The sequence below is a fragment of the Rissa tridactyla genome, chromosome 8 (genome assembly GCF_028500815.1).
Source record: "Rissa tridactyla isolate bRisTri1 chromosome 8, bRisTri1.patW.cur.20221130, whole genome shotgun sequence".
Classification (NCBI taxonomy): Eukaryota; Metazoa; Chordata; class Aves; order Charadriiformes; family Laridae; genus Rissa; species Rissa tridactyla.
In genome coordinates, this window is record NC_071473.1 from 12,585,523 (window position 1) to 12,608,461 (window position 22,939).

General features: G+C 40.0%; 1 protein-coding gene across 2 annotated transcripts; it reads left to right on the forward strand.

Annotated features, from left to right (window-relative positions):
• The first annotated feature begins 11,168 nt into the window (after nt 1-11,168).
• On the forward strand, nt 11,169-22,854 carry TVP23A (trans-golgi network vesicle protein 23 homolog A). 2 transcript variants are annotated; one of them, XM_054212351.1, is made up of 7 exons: nt 11,169-11,324; nt 11,410-11,489; nt 15,839-15,983; nt 16,873-16,962; nt 19,858-19,983; nt 21,604-21,730; nt 22,155-22,854. In XM_054212351.1, exons 1-7 carry the CDS (start codon nt 11,316-11,318, stop codon nt 22,214-22,216), a joined length of 639 nt encoding a protein of 212 aa, XP_054068326.1. In that variant the 5' UTR covers nt 11,169-11,315; the 3' UTR covers nt 22,217-22,854. The 2 variants fall into 2 exon arrangements, with proteins under 2 accessions (XP_054068326.1, XP_054068327.1); XM_054212352.1 differs by having other exon boundaries at nt 15,839-15,875.
• The last annotated feature ends 85 nt before the right edge of the window (nt 22,855-22,939 follow it).

The following is a 22,939-nucleotide window of genomic DNA, read 5'->3' on the forward strand; positions in this document are numbered from 1 at the left end:
AACTGTTTCAATAGAATTAAAAAAATCCACTCAGTCAGCATCAAAAAGATGAAGTGAAAAAAAAAAAGTTAAGAGACTTTGGCCTGCAATAGCAGAGGTATTTCCTCATTCGATTAAGCCTTTAAATAACATTTCCAGCAACAAATAACTTCTTGATGAAATGACACAACAGCACAACTCTTCCAAGCATTCATAAAACACAGTTTTCCAATCAGCAAAACGGTAACCTGAAAAAGTAATTAAAAAAAAAAAAATTTGTCCCATTAAAGAAGGATTGCTATAGGTGGACCTTTGCCTCCTGGACAAGTCATTGCTGAATCAGAACAGTACCAAAAGCTTCAGCACAAAACACATCCTCTGCAAGAGGGATAAGTTTAAAACTTGGAGACTCCAATGTAAGATTAGAGATTAGGTTATGAATACATTTATTTGCTGCTAGGTTTTACTACCTTGAATATTGCCATGACTTCTTTTCAGCACTGGACACATTTGAAAGTGAAGCAATAATTCCACCTAGTAAGAAGTAAGGCACCAAGAAGAACTTGATAAATCTTAATAAATCTTTTAAGTACACTACTGCAAACTCTGGTTAAGATCCAACATATCTTTGTAGAATAACAAGAATTTTATGCTCTTCTGATGTTTATGTTCAATATCAGGAAGTGCATGCGAAACGCTGGAAAAATAAGCTATCTCATTATCCAGTAGTATGATTTTGACTTGCAGTGCAGATGGGTAACAAGTTTTACTCTAACTATATAAATGGCAACTGAGAAAAGCAGATTAATTTATTTTCCTTATGGAAAAGTAAATACCTTGGATCTTTCATGCATATTATCTCAGTCAGAATTTGTCTTTTAAACATATTTTCCTTTAAAGTTGTTGCCTACATTGATTCAAAACAAAAGAGAAAACATTCGTTTTGTTGAAGTATGAGTAGGAATAAATGCCAACTCATTCAGAGTAGCATTGTTCCTGGGCTAGTACGTGAAAAGGACTGTTTCCCATCATTTTATCAAAATAAAAGTGCACTGAATAAGATGCCTTCACTTGTACTTTACCATATTGTGGAGCAGAACACATGCTAAAGGCAGCTAGGGGTTTGCCTTGCAGAAAGTTGGGAACTGCTTGCTATCACTGCAAATCTGAATGAGTTTACCATGGCTTGGGGAAGAGAGACAGTCTCAAATCTCGGGTTCTTCTGCAATCACTGTCCTCTTGAATGGGTGCAACAGACTTAAAAAAAAAAAAGTATTGTCTCCATTATTTGGCTATTATTTTTGGAGGTTTTCAGAAACATTTCTTAGCATCATTAGTCACATTCAAGGCCCCTGTAGACAGCAGTTATCCTGACTAAGAAGTCTCCTTCTTGATGGAAGGTGGAGAGTTCAAGTCACATGAGAAGCTGTGTAATAAAAGAAGAAACTCAATTTAAACTGTAATCCTCAGCCAGTCTCTGCAACTCATTGACCTGCTGCACCTTACCTCTGGAAAAGCCAGATACAGAAAGCCTTCCTCAGTGCTCCAGGGCGTAAGTCTGTTTGACTGTGAGGGGATATAATAGTGTGGGAAAGGTGGATTTCTTTTTGTGGGCAAAGGACTCCCCTCCACAGGATAGTTCCCTTCAGAAGCAGACAAGCAAGTGAGCAAATACCTTGTGATATGTCATCATGATTGCCACTTAAGCAAGAGAAAAGCAGATTTTCTTCAAGTGCTTCACACCTTAACCAGTTTCCATCTGCAAATGTGCCCAGGCAAAGTTCACCATGAATAGGAGATTACAGGCTTTTCAACTCAGATACAATATTTTTTCTTCCGTTATGTCTATATTTAACACACCTTTGTGTAGGTGTTAAGATATAAAGATTTCAAGTTGATTCCTGTCTTACTCTTCCCACATATTTTAAGAATTCCTGAGGAGTTTTCCAAAAAGATCTCAAGATCATCATCTGGGAGGAAGTGTGTTTTCTATACAGTTGTCCCCAGCTCTTGTTGGGCTATAGGCAAACATAGCAAGAAATACTGTGCTAGAAGTACTCTGCCTTTGACCTCAAAACTGATTATCTCGTAGCTAAGGCCAAAATAAGGGAAAGGGGACTACAGTGGCTTAAGCTTTGAAAACTTAATTCAAGTTCTAGTGCTGCTACAGTCCTAATTTGCAATTTCAATAAAATAATCAAATGTGATTTCTATTTCTGCTTTTGTTTTTGCATTTGTATAAATTAAAAAAAATATTTCGTATTATCTTGACACTAGATAAAATCTGCTAAGGCTCGTGACATACCCAGATGCCAGGTACTGAAGGACATAACCCGGCTTACATCAGTACACCTTCAGCTGCTTTCGCTGTAGGAAAAACGGTGAAATGAATCGCTAAGATTTTACTAAGATTATTTGGATTTCAAAATTAGCTGTAGACTTTGCGCAGCATCATATTTACTTAGAAGTGATACTTCCTCTCAATGCAGAGAAATCAAAAGCATGAGTTCTCCTTTTTAACTAACTTTCCTCTTTAAAATGTATCATAGCACAAACAATGTGTGTGAAAAAGAGAACTAAGTCAGGCTGTACATTTTTATTATTTGATACTTATTATGTTGTTATTGGTTAGCACTTTTTATAGTTAAGGCATGTCTTTTCCTTTGGACTTTGACAGGAAGACTACCATGACAATCCTTAAAAACAGACAGCTGCTATAAAACATCACTCTGACATAGATAAGCTTTGTGCCAGTTAAAGAGAATCCTTAGAACAGGAAGGGAAGTTGTGCAGTTAAATACATACATTCATCTGTGAAGCAAAGTAATGAAATGCTGATGCCTATATTATACAGGCTTGAGTCATTGCAATCAGAAAGTAGGGAAACTTGTTAAATAGACTTTCTGTGGAAAATTGCTCAACCAGCAGCACGTCAAAGCTATTCAGCCTTGATAGAAGGAATCCCAAACAGAAATTCTGGTATTGAATCCAATTTATGTCTAGAGAGGCCAAAGACACCAGCTAACTGGGAAACCAGAGCTCGAAGATAGAGCCAACAGCTCAGACAACATGAAAGGAATTTTCAAGGAAGCACAGTTCATTCATAACACACTCTCTACTGAAATTAATAAGGACTTTGCAGCAATGTCCATGAGCATTAGAGAATGCTGCCCTCAGTGAGTATCTAATTACCAGCCTACCCCTAACTTTATTATATTTTGCAAAGCTGGACTCCGGGAACTTACTTCAGGTAAATCTTAGAATGGAGACTTTGGTTACCAACGTTGTATCTTTTGTCGTGCATACGCACTCATGCAGGATTTCCTAAGTAATTCTGCCAAGGTTTACAGCTCTTAATGCAAAATATCTTACGTCTATTATGAAAATGACTTCCTGTAGGAAAGTAAAGATATGATATTATGGAAGGTGTTTTGAGCATAAAAGGTCTGTCTTTTATATTGCGGAGTTTTGCTTTTTTCCCCCAGAGCTTGTTTTTAAAACTGACTGATCAAATCTTTTCCCTCCTTCCTCACCTCAGAAACTAGCTGTGGTTCCATTAATGCATAAAAGTCCTTCAGCATCCTTCCATACCTACACATTGCTTCCCAAATACTATGATGAGCCTCAGTAGCGCAGCACTGCAGGTGAGACACAGCACAGAGTCCAAGGTAATGCGCTACAACGCTGCTGGTCATCCTGGCAGCTTCCCCAGAACATCATTTTCTCAAGTGAGGTTAGGAACTCAAAAGGTTGGGAATTTCCCATCTAGTAGGTGTGAAGAAAGATTAGGGCCTCAAATATTTGCGGTCATTCAGAATCTCATGGAACTTTGGACAACAAGACAGAAGGCTGACAGAGCAAAGCAGGCTGAATGAAAGACCTACTTAGACAGCTGCTTTGCAAAATCCTGATAAACTAACTTCAAAAAGCATTCCGGCAGAAATGACCTCGGTTTCTACTTTTATTAGGATGGGATATCCAGGTTTGCTGCTGGTCTGCCATAAACATTCAATGGGATTCTTTTGCTTCTTTAAAATATTAGAATTTAAAAACTCATAATCCTTGCATTTTTAGCTTAGTAACATAAATAATAGTAACAACATAAAAACATCAGTTTGCCAGCCTACCTTGTGCAGTCCAGATTCATTGTTGTGCCAAGGGGACACAGCTACCACAAAGTGCTCTGTAGAGAATTAGGTAGCTATATGAAGACAAAGCCGTGATGCTGTTTTCAACAGCAAGGAATCAAATATTTTCTAAACTATCTTTGTGTTATAGGCCCACATTTAAACTATGAATTCCACCACTTTCTTCTTCACCTGAATCCCAGTGATTCATAACTTGCACTGGCATTAGAATGATTGTGCTATGGTACGTGCTGGAACTTCCCAGAGAAAAAAGTACTGAAAAAAAATGAAAATTAACAAAATATTGCTGTTTTATCAATATTTTGCTAAAGCACTGTGGATTTATAAGCATGCTGTTCTCTTATTATACTATTTTACTAGCACAAGGTATTTTACCAGGAGGCCAAGGATGGAGCGTGAAGTGTTTTCACTAGCAGTTGGCTGCAGCTGTGTGCTCTGCAAGCACACCATGAGCACCAGGACCTGCACCAACACCCAGCTGCTGCCTGGCCTACGGACGGAGGAAAAGACACTGAGAAAGGATCTTATTTCTTCCCTTGGTTTTCAAGAGGTCTGTAAGTATCAGAAATGCACAGATGTCTTAGCAGCAGTTTTGGGACAGGCAGTGCACAACAGTATTCATCTTGTTAACAGAAGGACTTGTTATATAGCGGAGCGGAGAGGAGAAAAGAGAGAAGAGCAATGCAATTCCTAGCCTTTCTGTCACCACCACTGGACTTCATATACCTAGTCCAGTACACTGGTACATTGGAGAGTGTGACAAAAAACCCTGTGGATACTGGTGCATTGGAGCATGTGACAAAAAAACCTGTAATTCTCATTACACTGAAATAAAATTAAGCAAGAACGGGAAACAGAATACAAATGCAAACCCAAACCAACAAGGAAAAGGATGTTTGCAAAATCACAGCTTGTGTCGAGTTTCAGAATGATAGAGGCAAGAAAACCGGGCAAAAATACTACACTGACAGTTGAAGAAACCATGTATTTTAGGGGCTTCCCTAAAGCATTTCTGATTTTTGTCAACTAAAACACATACCAGACACAAAAAAAATACTAAAATCCGCATCAGACACAGTAGCTCTACCTTTAGTCACATGAATAAACCAGCACTTACCACAACTTTCATTTCAGTAGCTGTGCTATTATTCTTGTAACTGCAGACAGTGAATGTGGTATCATAAACACAGTCACACTGCCTTTTTTTTCCAGGAGCTTTAGGTCCATGTTTCCGCAGTCCGGCAGCGCGGTCTCTGGACTGCTCTGCCACGGGGAAGGGGAACTCTCAAACTCTTCTGCTGAAGCTGCTCTACCCTGCATGAAGGATGAAAGCCAAACGTTTAGTGCATTCTCTGAAAAACAAACGGGTTTGGGCCCTTGCCCTTCTTCCAAGGTTTATTTCGGTATTTTTTTATTGATGATTATTCATAGATTTTAAAGACGTGTGGATCGTGAATTCAGGCCCATTCACAGGAGAAACAAATGCTTCACCCCCCAGTTGGGGAGTCAGGCAGAACAGCTTTCACAGGAACAGCTGTGGAGGCCTCTACTACAGCCCAGAGCTTCCTCCTCTTCTAAGCTGGGAGGCTGAGGCTATCACCTTTCAGGCAGCAGAGGAAATTGTGGTCTCTTCCTGAGCACAGACTCCACTGTAAAAGGGGCTCTTAGGCCACTGACATGAACCTTGCTTTTGGTTTTGCCAAAAGAGGTTGGGGTCCTACCTCCAGGAGAGGCTCAAGAGCTGTGTATTGCTCACAGAGCGAGTTATCGTCGGTAGCATCTGGTATATCTTGTAAAGAACATGCAGTCAATCTGCCAGCTCCCACTCCAAGGCACTTCATGTTCTGTGGCTCATATGGGGGATCCAGCTACCTAAAGACCAATCCCGAGCACCTCTACTCTTTGTATGATTCAGGCCTACAGAAACAGTATGGATTTTGTGAATTTTAATTCCTCGGACATCCCTTCTCTGTAACTGAGTACAAGGAATTTTAAGGAGTTAAAGCTATTCAGTGAACTAGAAAAAACATATTAACAAATCAAGGAAAGATACTGTTAAACAAGCATGCTGTAGAAGTAGGGACCACAGTCTGCTTCACAAAAATCTGCAGGTCAAAAGAATTAAGAACTGTAGGTACAGGTTTCTCACGTCATTGCATCACCAGATTAGGAACCCTTTCTTACTTCTCTTTTTTGTGTTTTCTCTATATTCTACTTTTTTCTGAGAAAGTTATTGCCTTTACCACCCCTTTGACACCAGTTTAGAATAAGCAAAACCAATAAATGCTGGTAAATAGAGCTGCTTAACCACAGCCTCCACAACAAAAGATGAAGTAGACATTGCTAGTGAAAGCAGTGGTTGAAGAATTGTCCAGCAAGCACCTTAGGGATCTGAACAAACCTATGTAGATATTACTAGCAAAAAAAACCAAAACCCAACACCAGAACAAAACAAACACCAAAAAAAGCACAGCTAGGGAATAAGCAATTTACAATTTTATAAACAACTTTGACTTTTATTTTTCCAGAGAAAACAGTAGAAGTAACAGTACTCAATTTTTCATATTAATCTCTTGTTGCACTAAGCTTCTCAACTGTTTGATAACCCTTAGGGTTGTTTATCTAATAGGTTTAGATTATTTCCCCCCCGCCTCCCCCAGCAAGCCCATAGAGGACTGTCTTAAGTCAGGAAAGCTATTGGATACTTGTGTGAGTGTATATAGGCCTTTTAAATTCATATAGCAAAGGAGAGAAGGGACCCCAAGCACCTCTTCTGGTGAAATCAGAAGACTGGCACTCTGGGAAATGGATCCTATCCCAGCTCACTGCAGTGGATCTATTAAGTCACTTAAATCAAACTTTTGACAGGTGTCCAAACAGCCCAAGTTCCTTATTTTTGGAGTTCCCAAACTGGGTAATAAGAGATGATTTGCAGAAGTAACAAGTACCAAGAACTGCAGCTACGAATGACTGAAGCTTTGAACATATCAAAAGATATATAAAGCTAAGCACACTAAGAAGTCTGCATCCAAGCGTTGGGAAGCAATGCACCCCAAACTGGAAGAAAGCTGATGACTTTGCTTTGGTCTGCCTTTGTTTTGGCCGTTTCTAAGTGACTACTGCATAGTCTCAACAGAAAAAGATACTGAAATAAACTCAATAATTGCAGAGCATTTTGTCTCCCAGGTAACCACAGTACAGATTCCTACAGCATGACTTAAATAAGGCCTAAAGCCATACAGAAAATACAGAGGAGAAAATAAGCTATTTAATAAAAATATGTAATGTTTTCTTGATTTTTTCCTAATTGAAAGGAATGCAGACACTACTGCACTTTTTAGAATCAAAACCAGTTACTGTGCAATAATGGGTATTTATACTCCTCTTGAGGTACTCAAAAATTGTTCATCTTTTTAGATATGAGGCTGTATTGATCGTTTCCTTCATTCAGTTTGTTTGTTGTTTGGGTTTTTGTTTGGCTTTTTTTTTTTTTAAATCTCCATTTATATTTAGGGCCCAGACCTCTTCCGCTTTGACATATCTTTTGGTTACCCGTTTCTTCCTGATGTCAGAACCTGATCTCTTCTAAGAGTGTATTGCTACATATCACCCAACTAAAAGACACTATCCTGATCTGTCCAGTAAATGCTATGGCTTCTCAGCTGTTAATACAGAGCTGCCAATTACAACAATTCAGGTATACCAATTACAACAATTCCACAGAAATTGGTTCTGGGCCAAAACAGGAAATCATCTTTTACAAATTAATTAGGTGACAGTCTAAGAAAGTTATGTATTTAATACCTTCTCTAATCTGGCCTATCTCCTCAAAATTTAAACATTTCCCTGAACCTCCAAGAAACCCTGTAAGCATATCTAATGTGAGAGAGGTAAGAGTTATTCTTGGATTAATAATATTTTCCAACATTCAGAGGAAGAGAGTATTTAACTGAAAACTGAATTTAAACCAGAGCAACAACTGCCAAGTTATTCAACATACCTTTGTCCAGTTTACAGTGCAAGTCTCTGGTATCGTGCCAGTGCAAGATTCTGGGCAACGGTCCAAAGAAAGAGAGAAATCAGCTGACTTCATGTTAATCACGTGAATGAAACACCATATTCGTCATAGAGGAGATTCTATTTATTGTTGAAACAGACAGCAAGAGAGATTTCTCAGTTATTTGTACCAAGCCTTTGGCACTGATAGTCCTCTATGATAGAAAGGCCATTACTGCAGCAAGTGCACAGCAGCAAATTTTACAGTTTTGAACTGTTTTATGCTATATGTTTCGGTCAGCAATTAAATGAAATCTTAATACATTTCATAAACGGCCAAGGTTTTCTTGTGTACAAACCTAAAAACCAAACCAAAACTCATAAATTCACTGTAACTATCTTTCAGTTTTGTGCTGTTGAAGCAGTATTTGAGGCCTTACATCACCTTTAAGGTGTTGCCAATCTTTCCAACGTTCAAATAATTTGTAGTTAAATCAGAACACTGAAAAAATGTTGAAAATAGGACAGTTTGTTCTGTGAAACCCTAGAAAACATTGGAAAGTTCTGAGGTTTTGCTTGGATGTATTTATTTTAAAACAGGGAAGAATGCTTTTCTAAGAATCACAAAATGAAGAAATTCTTGTTTGACCAATGGTTCCTTTTGTGACCTTGTGACCAAGGATTCTTTCTAGCCCCTAATTTGCTCTAAAAGAAAATGATAACTCATACAATACCTTGAATAATCACACAACATAATTTGACATAGCTTTTTAGAGAGCGTTACTCAAAGCATTCGCATAGTATAGTGATAGTCTTCTGTGGGATTATCTAATAGATTTTGTTAGGAAAACAGATAATCTCTACCGTGAATTAGTGGAGGTGAGCATTGGAAAGAGAGGAAAATTAAAGAAACTTTTATCTGTTTTAAAATTAAAAAACAAAACACAGGTTGTGTTTCTTTTTTAGTTACATAATTTCATCTCTAATGAAATCAGTTAGCAGCACCAGAGTACTAAATCAGATACCTAATGCTGTTAACAGGCCAATTCTCACTTCTCCTGTAGAAGCAAGTACTGTTTTGTCTGATGAGAAACGTGGCACACAGTTATTTTCTGGTGCCTTAGAACAAAAATGCTTCTGAGTCAGAAGCCTGTTCTATTTGAGTTATTGTAAATGTGTTGCTCGTAAGCAGAAGTGCATGTTGATACAGTAAATGAAGTAGAGGTCAGCTTCAGGTATGCACATAATTATTTAATAATTGTAACTCATGATAGCTCTCAAAGAGTTTATGTCATCTTTGTGAGTGAAAGCCTATTTAACTATTTTAATATTGTAAACTATCATGAGCCATCCCATCAAATTACAGACTGCCTATTCAGTTTTTTAGTGCTAGTCTGCTGTACTGACTGACATTCTATAAAGTGCTGTTTTATCACTACCAAAGCCAAAATATGACTACCACAATATTAACATCATTAGTCATAAAATACACCTTTCACGCTCTACAATTACAAATCCTACTAAGAACAGTTTTACCAGTTTTTCTGATTCATTAGATATTGTCTTGCTCTAATAACTGGTCTTGCACAAAGCTACTTTCCAATTAATGTTTTTGAAGTGTTTGCCATAGTAACTTCTGTATTTATTCAATGTTCTGGTTTAGTTAGATGTTTTAGAAAAGACTAGGAAGTTATTATTTTGCAGGCTTATTTAATGCTAGTAGCTAGTCTGATCTACAAATGACTGTGATTTATCAGATCTTCCGTGATCCTCCACTTCATACCTAGCTGACTGGACTATTTCCCCTCATTATTGTGAAACTGTTGTCCCGAATCTGGGTTCTTTACCCAGCACACAAGGAGCCGACGCACACAGAGTCAAGATATTTATTTCATGTCTGTGCAAGATGGGTGCTAGGTGGAAAAGCCACAAAGCTAGCACACCTTAGCACACACATTGAAAGCTTTTACATTTTACAAAAATTGACTAATTGGCATACTATACTTATCATTGGCAGCTCATGATTTCACAGTAGGCTCCTACTGGCTACTTGTATTCTTGTTTCGAATTAAAGATATAGTGCATTCATAAATTACTATGCATGCTCAGAGAGTAGGGTTCTCATCTAGGAGGCACATAGCTCAAGATTTGGAGGTGTGGTTTTCGCAGTATAATGTGCAAAGTTCACCTAAAGAACACATACTTTTTATTTTCAACACTTTGTAACCACCAGCAACCTTGCAGTTTTAATGGAATGCCCCAGTGTCTTTTTCCTATCTACAGAATGATACAACACACTTGTTTTCTTTGATTTCCCAAGGTCTCTTCTTCCTTAGCAACATCTTATCTGCTTTGCCTTCATTGGGTTGACCAAATTTGATTTCTTACCCGTATCCTGAAGCTCCGTTGTCTCATTTCACTTTCCTATGTCCTTAACTCTGCTGCATAATCCATCTGCAATTTGAGTAAAAACAGGAGAAATCTTTAACTAAAGGGCTGTTACCCATATTACACTATTAGTACATCTGCAGTATTATTGTTGTACTGGATTGCCCCTCAAAAGCCATATTGTGACAGCGGTGCAGGGCCTGCTGCGAGGTGGGGGACATTGGCCCATCACTGACAGGACAACAGAGTGCTGGAGCCTGATGCTGTCCTCAGATGGGGGTCTATCATACACGTACAGGTACGTTCACCTTTCTCTCCGCTACTTTTTCCTTTTGGGGTTTATCATCAGCAGGAGGCCTAAGAAGCCCTGTCCAGGTGGGTGCACTGGCGAGCAAGCAGCCCTCTCCCGCGGAGCGGACACCCTGAGAGGCTGGAGGCAGGCTCCGGCTCCTCAGGCCCCAAGCGTGGCCCCCTGACAAGGCCCGTCGGGCCGCCCTGGCCTGGGCTGAGGCTGAGAGCCTGGAGGTGATGGGGAGGAGGGCGGCAGCTGAAGGCACCTCAGCCACACGGACGCAGGGCAGACGGCCGGGCCCCCCGTCGGGCCCAGCGCCGGCTTAACCGGGGCGGCCCAGCTCCGAGGCGCGGCCCCCGGGCGAGGGGCAGCCCCGCGCTCCCGCCCCGCCGCCGGCTGGCCCCGGGCAGGCGGCAGCCCGGACACTTTTCCCTGAAACACCTCCCGGGCCCTGACAACCATCGCGCCTGGCAACGGGGCTGCGGGGCCGGGCCGGCCGGCCGAGGCGGAGGATGAAGCAGGTAGAGGCGCCGGCGGTGCGGGGCGGGAGGCGGCGGGGCGGCTCCCCCGGTCCCTCCCCGCTGACGGGATGGCTCCCCGCCGCAGGCACTGGTGGACGACACCGAGGATGTGTCCCTGGACTTCGGCAGCGAGGAGGAGCTGGCGCTGCGGAAAGCAAAGATCAGGTAACGGGGCGGGGGGGGCCGAGCGGGCCCAGCCCCACCGCGGGGGCCTCAGCCTGGCGGTACCCGCCTGAGGTACCGAGCCGGGGCAGCCCCTAGTGCTCCAGTTGGACTGACGCGATGAAATACAACAAGCTTCATCTAAGCACCTAATGCCCGTTTTTTACAGGGAGGGCGGTCGATCGCTGGAACGGGCTTCCCGGGAGGCCGGGGAGCCGGGCAGGCCCTGCCGGCCGCAGCCCGCCCGGCGTCGACCTGCCGCTGGGAACAGGAGTTTTACATACCCAAAGCCAACATATCACAAAAAAAAAAAAAAAAAAAAAGCGCCCACCCCAAAACACCCCAACTAAACAGTATTGTTGTTAGAGCTGGAGAGAGCGGTCATCTTCCAGAGAACAGGCTGTGCAGCAGAGAGCTCTGGCCTCGCGCCCGGCTGAAGGGAAACAGCAAGTTATTTGCAATAAAACCATAGTGTTTTCCTAGCACGGGATGTGGTCAGAAATATATGTGGAATATAGGATATCTTATCCTTGTAGCTGTTATCTGAGAAAAGCCATGCCATCGATCCATCTGTCAGGTGAAGCAGTCTACCGCGGTGTTACCGGGGGTGTCACTCAGCAGCTCTGTCCACACCGACGTCCCAGAGCCACTGTGCCATCAGGGGTTTTTTTGAAGAATCTCCCATCAAAGGCTGTCAAGGGAAAAGTTTTATGTCAAAAGGAGTTATACATATGCATGCACTTGCCAATAATGTGTGTAATCAGCTTTGATTTTTATTGCTTTACTTCCCTTTCACCTTGCCCCAGTTTACTCTGGTCTATTACAATATTAGTATATCTTGTAGGCATAAAAAAAGGAAAATAAGAGATGTTAAGCATAACATGAACGTTATCTGAGATGTGCAAACAAGCAATTACATAGCTTTACAATATAATTACTCTGTTTTACTAGTGTCTGGTGAAGCATTTCTGCCCTTCCAGTGCATCTGACTTTGCAACTACATGATAAGCAGCCGCAACACAAGATTAGCATTCCCAGAGTGGCTTTGTTTCTGAGCTTTAGCAGCAGCACACAGCTTAAATGAAGGCTTATATTTTGGTGCAGTCTTGGAGACCGCAGTCTAAAGGATTACACTAAACTGGGAAATACAGCTTATGAGCGTGTCTTGAGCACGCAAGCCACAGATTCAGTTGTCGGGACCAGGCTAGCGTTAGCATGAAGTGAAACCACCCTGAAATGTTTGTAGCAGGTCCATGGCACCAGTTACTTCACTCTAGAGATCTGTTCCTACTTGTTCACGCTGCCCAGTAAAAATAGACAGGCAAAGTATCAGTGAACCGTACTATTAATTGATCCACTTTGTGTGGATACATATTTCATTAGATACTTTTTTTTTATTTGCCCTCGTTGTGACAATACTAAAAGATAATCTCAAACTGAAAAATTTTCTTCTATAGAATACAGAAATGAAACTCCTTACATTGTTCTCACAGAAGTCTGTTTTTATATTTCTAAAGAATCTTGTGCAAACAAGCTTGGAACATGCCCATGTGCTGCAAAATTTTTTTTGTCTTAAAGAGATCAACAAGATGTTCCAATCATTTTTCTTTATTTAACTTTATCCCAAGTTCATATATCTTGAACTTGGTTGGAATTTGCATAACAAAAGCACAACTTGCTGTAGCTTATTCTCCAAGGTAAATGCAAGTGCTCCTTAAAAACAAAAGGAATGTGGATAGTGATTTAGTAAGTGGCTACTTTCATAAGGAGGTTAGGACAAAGGTGACATACGTCATCTTTGCTGTTCGTTGCAGTATCAGAACATTTGATCTGGAACAGTTAGGAGCATATGATTGCTTCTTTTTCAAATCAGCCAGGTAACACAAGATGATCAAGTCAGAAAGCCTGGATGATCAAGTCAGAAAGCCCGTTTGCTCAAATTTTGCCTAGATATATTTGAAGTACCAGACAGAGGTATAGAAAGCAGCTTATAGAATGCTGCCATGGCACTTCAAGCAGGTACAGGGAGCAATTCTCCTGTGGTTCAGCGGTATTCCTTAGGGTTGACCCCATTTGATTCCTTAATATGGGACGCAACTAAATTCATAAGAGCTCATTCCTATCCTAATAGGCATCATGCTTGCAAACTGAACAGAGGTTACTGTAACAAGATAAACGGGAATCATTTAGCCTCAATGCTTCAGTTCTACACTGTACAGATGTTAGGATGCAACAAGATAACTAGAAGTCCAAGCAAGTGGGTTGCCATGCTTTCAGAAGCAAATGTATGCCGAGCAGTTATGTTTTAAAGCCCATACAATTAAAGAAATCATGTTAGTTTATACAATGATTTCTTAATGCCATCATATTTATGGAAATTAGCTTTTTAAAAAAATTTATAAAGTACAATTGAATTCAATATAAATGCATTAACTTAAAAGCTGTACAGTTTTTTGTTTCAAAAGGACACAGATGGTTTAGCTTCAAGTTTTAAAAGACAATTTTACCTATCTGGGATTATCTGCTTGTTAAAAAAAAAAAATCTCTTCTTATATGATAGGAGTTACAAATTTCATCTGGTGGCTGTGAATTAAGAAAATACATTTGTTCTGTTAAATGAGGAAGCAAACAGTTTATTTACTGGATTCCATTAGTTTCAGGGTTATTCATTTTTTTTAAAGGTGGATATTTTCTGAGATTGAGAGAGTTGTCCAAAGAATGAGGTGCAAGTTTTGATATATCTCCATATTCCTCCCCCAGGATGAGAACCTGCAAGCCGGAGTCTTTGGCTTGACTAGCCAGATCCTTGTGAGAGGACTGCTAGTCCATAGTCTCAATGAAGCGTTTCATGCCATGATAAATTCGAGCCCCTTGCTCATGCACTGTTTTTTTAGTAAACACCCTTCAAAGTTTGATGTTGGAACAGATTCAGCATCCGCACAGTAATACATCATCTGACTTCCAAAATGAAACACTACTTCTCCAAAGTTACTTTCACATTTGAAGCACCAATATAGTTATAAAAGCCCAGTCCACCCTGATGCGCTTTAGGGTTGCGATCTACAAATAGCTTGTATCAATACAAGACACGATTTACGCAAGTGAACTCTTACGTCTTCTTGAAAGAGATCAAGACTTGAAGTAGCAAGACACTATCTTTTTGACAGTTCACAATATTCCCTCTGCTTCGCCCACCCACCTGTCTGCTTGTGGCAGAAAAAGCTCCTTTCACTTAAAATGTCACATGTTTAATTTTAAGTCAGGAGTAGCTTTTGGAAAGTTTGAGGTTAGCATGAGTATGATCAGGAGTAAATATAAGCCACAGCTGTGCATCATTCTTGCTTCTCCGGTCACATGTGTGTAGTACTACAAGCACAATACTGCCTTTATAGAACAGGTAATTACTAGAACAGTTAAACAGCTATAGACTAATAATATTACAATAAAGATATAACCATTATAATTTAAATCTAATTATAGGGTAAACTTGTAATACACAGTTATAATTGCGTATATATTATATGTACATTTTGTTATACACAATCGTAGAATAACAAATTTAATAGTTGAATAGTTAATTATGACCTAGTCCATACTACTGTTAATTATTTATAGAGGTAGAGGAGCTTAATGAGACAATCACTGACCTAAAAAAAAAAATTATTCAGAAAACAAGTTTTATTCATTCAGCTCACAAATATCCAGTGAAATTAATGAACATTTATTCATAAGAACTGCTAGATTCCCAAATCATACTCCCTCTGTAAAAGGAAGTGTTTGGTTTCAGACATTACATATGAAGGTTTGTTTTGTCTTATACCCAACAGTTATATTTGGTTGCGTTTGGTTGGGTTTTTTTTAATTTTTTTTTTTTATTTTCAGAGGTCCTGTTCTTTTCAAAAGAGTTGTGAAAGGCATCAGGTCTGTCTCAATTCTTTTGTGCCTTGCTATGCTGATTTCTTTCATGAAACAATGAGGATTTTAGGGTGCGGTGTTGAACACAACCACTAAATTCCTTCATGCACTACCAAAGAAACTAATGAAAGACCCAGCTTTGTTCTATCTTTGACATGAATGACACATTCCATCTTTGACATGAATGACACATTCCATCTTTGACATGAATGACACATTCCATCTTTTAGCTTTAGATTGGAGGTTGGCTATTGGAAATACTATTGCTCTGATAATGAAGATATACATCAACATATGAAATAATAGCAGCTACAAACCAAAATACCGTTACAGACTAGAACTAGTTGTGTTATATGACATTGTTAGCAAATACTGTAATATTCCTTCCTGTCCCATAACTTCCTAAGTGCTCTGTGTTGGTTTTTTTTTTTTCCTAGGCACCCACTGGCCACCTTTTTCCACCTGTTTTTCCGAGTGAGTGCTATTATTACCTACTTGTTCTGTGACTGGTTCAGCAACAGCTTTGTTGCCTGTTTTGTCACTATTCTGCTCCTTCTGTCCTTTGACTTTTGGTCAGTTAAGGTAAGATGACCTTGAATAGTAGTTACCTTTGCAAGTATTTTGTGTGCCATTAAATAAAGCAAAAAAGAAAATATGTATACTGAAAAAGGGGACAAAAATATTATCTGTTGATTTATTAACTACCTAGCCCATTTTAATGAAGAAAATTGCATATCTTAGTGTTTATCACCGTGTTCTCTGTGGCTGATGGGAGCTACTGACATGGTGAGAAAATTGCCTTGCCATAGGTAATTTGTTTGTATGCTTACCCTCTTAAAAAAAAAAAAAACAAAACCAAAATAAAGTAATACTGGCTTTCAGTAATGGATACCAAAGGATGTCTGAAGCTGCGGCACTGCAGGGGCTGCAGAAGGTGCCTGGGGGCACCAGTGCCCTGGTCATGTGCAGCCCAGAATCCCAGGGACTCCACATGTGGAACAAGGCTTTTGTTTTGTAGAAGCAAAGCATTGATGCATCCCCAGTATACTGAAAACTAATATTCATCCAGGTGCAGAAATATTTTCTTAATTTGTTTGCTCAATTCCATGCAGCACACTTGCTTATAATTAATATTCCATTTTTTTTTTCAGTGTCTTTGTTTGCATTTCTCCTCTCTTACTAAAGAAATTTGTTTATTGGGTGCTTCTACAACTAACTGACTTATAAAAGTTACATCCTATAATTTCTTACCTAAATCAACGTTATTGTGCTAATTACCATATTAGAAGAGAGCAGGCCTCTAAATTTGTGGTAACTCAGCCATCCTTAATGGCTGGCACAGCTTTTAGAACTAATTGTATTCTTTGATAAAAGAATAAGATTTTCAGACATGCTTGTCTTTTTTTTTGAATGTTAGTCTGACAAGTGAATTATGCAACTGAATAATGTAAATAATTGTTTCTGTCACTAGAATGTGACAGGAAGACTCTTGGTTGGTTTGCATTGGTGGAACCAGATTGATGAAGATGGAAAAAGCCACTGGGTGTTTGAAGCAAGACGAGTGAGTATGTTAATAAAAGTAGGCACAGGACAAACAGAGTCCGCAGGAAAGCTTACGAAGCTGACGCTAAATCAAATAAAGAAGTAACAAAAGAGCACCTTGGTAACAGTTACTTTTTATCCAGCTTCTATAGAAGATAACGTAAGTATTCAGTTGCAAGCACACCGGATTGTCACATCCTGGAAGCATTCAGAACAAACCGGTCCCGCAACATTGGCATCATATGCGCCAGCAGAATAAATATTCATACCATGGTACTATAGGTATGAAAGATTTTTGGTAGTTCTATTTTATTTTCTAGTGAGAAAATCTTGTAATAAACACATCTTCCCATAATTAGTCCCAGTGCAGAATCCTCTTCAGGAAAGATCTGTGCTGAAAGCAATGCTGAATAGTTCAAAAAATCAGCATTTTAAAATGAACGTTTTATTCATGCTCAGGGAATACAGTGGGGAATAGAACCCAGATCACAGAGCATTCTGATACTGCTAGAGCTCCCCCAAATACCCTGAGCAAAAAAAAAAGCTATAAAATGACTCTTGGCATCACTGCCAGAGCCAAGACTGCAGGTTTTTGCTTTCACTCCACAGCTCCATTCAGGAAGGGGCCTGGCAGAAGCACACTAGACATCCCTTTGGAGCCCACACAGCTGCACATAGCCCCGGTGGCTGAGCCCGTGGTAAAACACCCCAAATGTGTGGGGCCAGGGTGCCCTCTAGCAGCCCCACTCCCTCTGCAGAGAGACTGCAGCCCAGCAGCAGGGCAACTGCAGAGCAGAGGACAACAGACATGAATGTTCTTCCCATAATTTAGGTGACACCTAAAGAGCCAACGTAGGCAATCCTACATAAAAAGCAAAGAAACAAGACGACCTTCAGAATTTCTGAGTTCCGTCAAGTCAAGACAGTGAGCAAGAGTTTTCTTAACACTTAAAAGCAATGACATCCATAGAAGGACCTCCTGACCTCAAAATTACTGTAAAATGAGCAAGCCAAGTCCATCTATTACAGTTTGTTAATTCTAGCTGAGAAGTACAACGTTGAATCATCTGCGTGGGCTAAAGCCTTCCAAAAATTCTGGCAAGTCATAGCTTGATTAAAGTGAAAATGATAGTACCGCAAGAAGGAACATATCATTAGAGTGGATTGTATTTTTACCATGGCTTATCCACGAGAAATATTTTGTCATGGCAAGGCCCTAGAGTACATGCAAGTCTCTTACTTTCTGTAGTCAGACGTTCCCCCTCCTTCACCAGTCCCCTAGCAACTTTTTAAGATCTCTTCCTCTCTGGGTCAATTTGCTTAGAAATATTCCAAGTCACTCACCAACAATAAACAGCTAATTCCAGGCGTGCTGCTGATGCAACAGAAGTTCACCCTTGAAATCCCATCATCTGCTGAGATTTGCTGGAAGAAAATTAATTCTCACACTTGCATTTCAAACATCACAACTCCCTTCCTTGGCATGACTGCAGCCTTTTGTAATCTTGCTCATCAGGTTAACTAGGTCCTTTAGGTGCAGAGTTCTCAGGTGCATTGACTTTTTTTCTCCTAAATAGTCGGTGCTAATGCAATGTCACTGTTGGGTCATTTGTCAATAATTTGGGATACAGGTGATTAAACCTTTTTATTGACTCAGAACATCTGTCTTTTTTTGTAACTATAAAGGTATAGAACGTTATTCTCTGGACCTCTGCAACATCACTGGTTTAGAGGGTACATGGAAAAATTAAAGACGCCTTATAATCATTGCATCTTGCAGGGTTTTTTTAGGTAAGATAGAGTAACTTAACCATATTTACAAGTTGGATGCTATTATCTGCCTCATGAACTCTGGTCTCCTGTGAAAGGTCAGAATCTTCTGAACAACTCTCTTTCTTTAGCTTCTCCTGAGTGTTAGGAGTTAACAATGATCCTCGCAGTGCAGATGGAGACACATGAGTTGTGCTGACAGGAAGAAATCTGCAACCAGGGTTTTTTGCAGCTGTATGAGGTTTTTTTGCCCTCCCTGAAGAACACAAATAGAGCAGCATGAATAACGATGCCTCTTTCAGAGAGGTGCCAGCAGTTACTACAGTGTCCAACGCTAGTATTACAGAAGAGGCATTTTCAAAGCCACAGTTCTTCATTTATGCAGTATCAGTGGACTTCACAAGCAAAATGGAAGTATTAGTTTACGTAATAGAAAACTAAGCTTCATGCGAGATTTAAATTAAGCTAAGATACGGCATGCTTTTGGGAAAATGTATGGAAACAGACCCTGTTATGAGAATTCCATTGTCTGAGCTGGAACCAACTGATAAATCCCATGGGGGACGTTTAGAGTTTGCTTGTTAGCACTTGCAACAAACGGCTCGTTGCAGTTTCTACATTCAGTGCCATAGCTTTTCTGATACTGGGCTGACTTTTTCCCCCATACTTTTGATTTGTGAACAGGGCACGTGTCAGGAATCTGCAGTGCGGACAGTGAGGTACTCGACCAAAGCTCAGCTTGTATCACTGTTTCTGTTTCACTCTTCTCGAAGGCCTTGCTCAAGTTTGAATCTATTCTGAAGTTTAAAAGCAATTGTCAGCGTAACAAAACTTTGACTTAAAAATACTACTAATCTGTAGTGTTAGGGGGAGCTATCATTAACAAAAGGAACAATTATCTCATTCAAATGTGAACAGTGATCAGAACATTTTGAAAAGAAAATACTGTCACGTACAGTAGGGCAGCAGGCAGAAAACTTGGCATGAGCTACTTCTTTTCTTACTCAGTGTTCCTTCCATGCATATAATAAGGGAAATCTAGGTAAAGAAGTAATTTTGTCCATTCCTCCTCCTCCTCTGCTGCTTTGTTATTTATTGTGGAATTTATCTTTGTGGCTAGTAGTTTCAACAATTTTCCTTCTAGGTGCCTACAAGAGCTGCCTCAACTGAAGCTGAAGCTCGAATCTTCTGGCTCGGTCTCATTATCTGTCCTGTTATTTGGACAGTGTTTTTCTTTAGCACCTTGTTCTCCTTGAAGCTGAAATGGCTGGTAAGTTGGGGGTACTGACAGACCTGCGGCTGACAGACAGTGTCAGTAGAGGGGAGACTCAGATCTGTTAGTTTTGCAACGGTCTTCGAACCAAATCTTCCAACAATACAAAAGTCACACCAACAGTTTCAAGAAACCAGAGGATTTCCCTGCACTCTGGAACGGATTAGCAATTTTTAGCCCCACTTCTGCCAAGTTGTCGGATGTCACGTCCTTCATCTAACTTGAGAACCTTAAGTGATTGGCAGAATTACAGACTTTTTTTTAACTATAGCAACTTACTTTCCCCAACTTATTTCTGTCAAAGGAAACTAATAGGAGAGGACAAAAACCACACCTGGTTTTCAGGTTTTCACATCTCCTTGGGACTTGAATGTTACTTGTTTTTAAAAGTATGGATTTTAGATCTCTGGTACAATTTCCTTTTGAAAGAACCAGTATCATAAGGCTTAAAACCTCGATAAATTGAGCCGTAACTGTGTATTTTGTTATTACTGTATTTATAAGCCATTTCTCTATGATGAAAAACATTACACATTTTTCTAAATACAAGAGGAAATTTTCCCCACGTAGTGCATTATATTAAGATATTTTTGTCTGTGAAATCATATTTTCCCCTGTAAACATTAAGTGCTTGGATAATCATAGAATTCTTTTGTTGAGTTCCTAGCCATGCTACATACAACTTCTTAATTCAGTTTGAAAAGATAAAAAGTATCTTGCGCGTGTGCAGCTGCAAAACCAGTAACAGCCAAGATTATACTTTATTATTAAACAAAACGGGAAATTCAGCTACGGCTATAAATCAATTGCAAATTATTAACTGCTTTCTAGTGCCCAAAGTGGCATAGCTAAACAAGCAAAATTAAACCAGCAGTCTTTCTCCACAGCTCCACCTTTATTTTTGAAAACCAGAGATTGTTTGCTAACTAAGAGCTGGTTGGAGAAGGAGCCCTAACTAGCACTGGAGGCAAGTTGCTCAGTGCTTGTAAAAGGCCAGTTGCACAGATGAAAACATGATGCCTTCCAGGAAACTCTTTCTGCGGCTAAGAAAAACATTTTTTTTAAGTTATTTCATTAGTCAATTGGATGGGTTCCGCCTGCTGCTAAGCCTATAGTACCACAAAAGTATCCAATTATTTTCACTGCCTGTTAATGATAGATATTGATTTGTATCTATCGCTGCTCTTTGTAAATCTGTAAGTTACAGGATCTTATTTGTGCATAAGGTATTTGTCAGCTAAACAAGCCTGCAGGCTTGCTGTGTATTCGTGTGTGAAACCTTCAGATACAAACCCAGCTGAAAAAAAGTGAAATGATTATGGAATCAGTTGAACAGGCCTTTTTGAATAGGTGCTTCTAGGAAAGTAATGAAGTCATTCAAGATACAGAATGATGAAAAATTCGTATCTCCGTGTTGATAGAAAGGCATTTTGTAGAAAGTTAAGTTTGACGTGATTGGATCTCTTTGAAGGTTATTAATTACTGCAAGGAATATCCTCCTCTTATAGCATATATGTAAATAGTATGTATACTTACACACACAGTTGTATGTATTCTACACATATAGTCTACATATAGCAGTGTGTTTGTCCGAGCTGAACTGTTGTTTGTCCACAGGCTCTTGTGATAGCCGGGATCTCCCTGCAGACTGCTAATTTATATGGCTACATCCACTGCAAATTAGGGGGACACAAAAGCACCAGGAGAGCAACTTCAAGTTTTGTCACAGCAGATGTTCCCAAGAGTAAGTACCGAGTTGCTCTGCCAGCTACAGCCCCGAAGCGTCACGCACTGACCTGCCTCACGCTCTTGGTTTTGGGTCTTCCCAGGTCTTAGTTCCTAAAACGACTCCTGGCAGGGCTACCTCCATTCTCCAATAAGCCCCTTGCGGAACTTGCCCGGAGGGGCCATACCCCGTGTCACCTTTCTCAGTGTTGAGAAGCCTGCGGGAGCTTCGCAACTCAGCTGCTTCCAAGCCCCATGAAGAATGTCCTCTAAGTTAAATCCCAAGGGATGTCTTCTGAGGCCTTACGATGCCACTGCCTGAGCACAGCTGGGAGAACGATCTACAACCCTCGGGCTTCCACCTGGCTCTGCCCTGCTTTTTGTAAGAGCTGCTGCCATGCCAGGTTTCGCTAACAGCCACGCTTCCTCTGCTCACTCCACAGGACAGGCAAGGAGAACAGCAGAAGACCACACTGAAGAACATGGGAAGACAGGCACCAGATAATCAAATAAAGAACAAAAAGGATAAGCAGTAAAAATACTGATTTATGAAAGCTGTTCTTCATAAGAAGATATTTAAGTAAAGCTCTTCTAGAATTATGCCTGCATGAAACAATAAGGATTTTACGTCATTTGTGTTTGAGTCTTTAGATTCTGAAAGGTTTCGAGCCTTTGTTACTTGAAAGTTTCAACAAAAAGCAGGTTGTACAGGCACAAACCCAACGCTTATGGTTTATACAGAGCACCCTTCATTAGGAAAAGATCTTGTCAACTAACCTGAAACTGTTGGATTATCTTAACCAAGAATTAGAATGTAATCAGATGACAATGCTAATTTGTTTAATTTTGGAGCTACAATGAACAAAAATCAAACCTTTCCCTCTTCTACACAATACTGATTTCTTGAAGCTTTGGTTCCTCACTAAAAAAAGGAATTACAATCACAAGAGCCTCTAAGTTATTGAAGATACCAAATGTTTAATTTTTAGTGTTCAGGCTGACGATCAAGTAGAATAAAGTACAAAAGCCATGTGGCAGGTTCACACAATGCACAGTGTGTGTGTGTACAGCAGTTCCCAGTGCGTGAAGCAGCCAGTTACGTATAAATAAATATGTTAATTTTATTGTGATACCTGTAATAAATATTGTACTCATGCTTTAATTAACTTGCCTAAACTCTAGCAGGTTTTTACTTTAAAACTGATGCCAGTTATAAAAAAGGAGACAA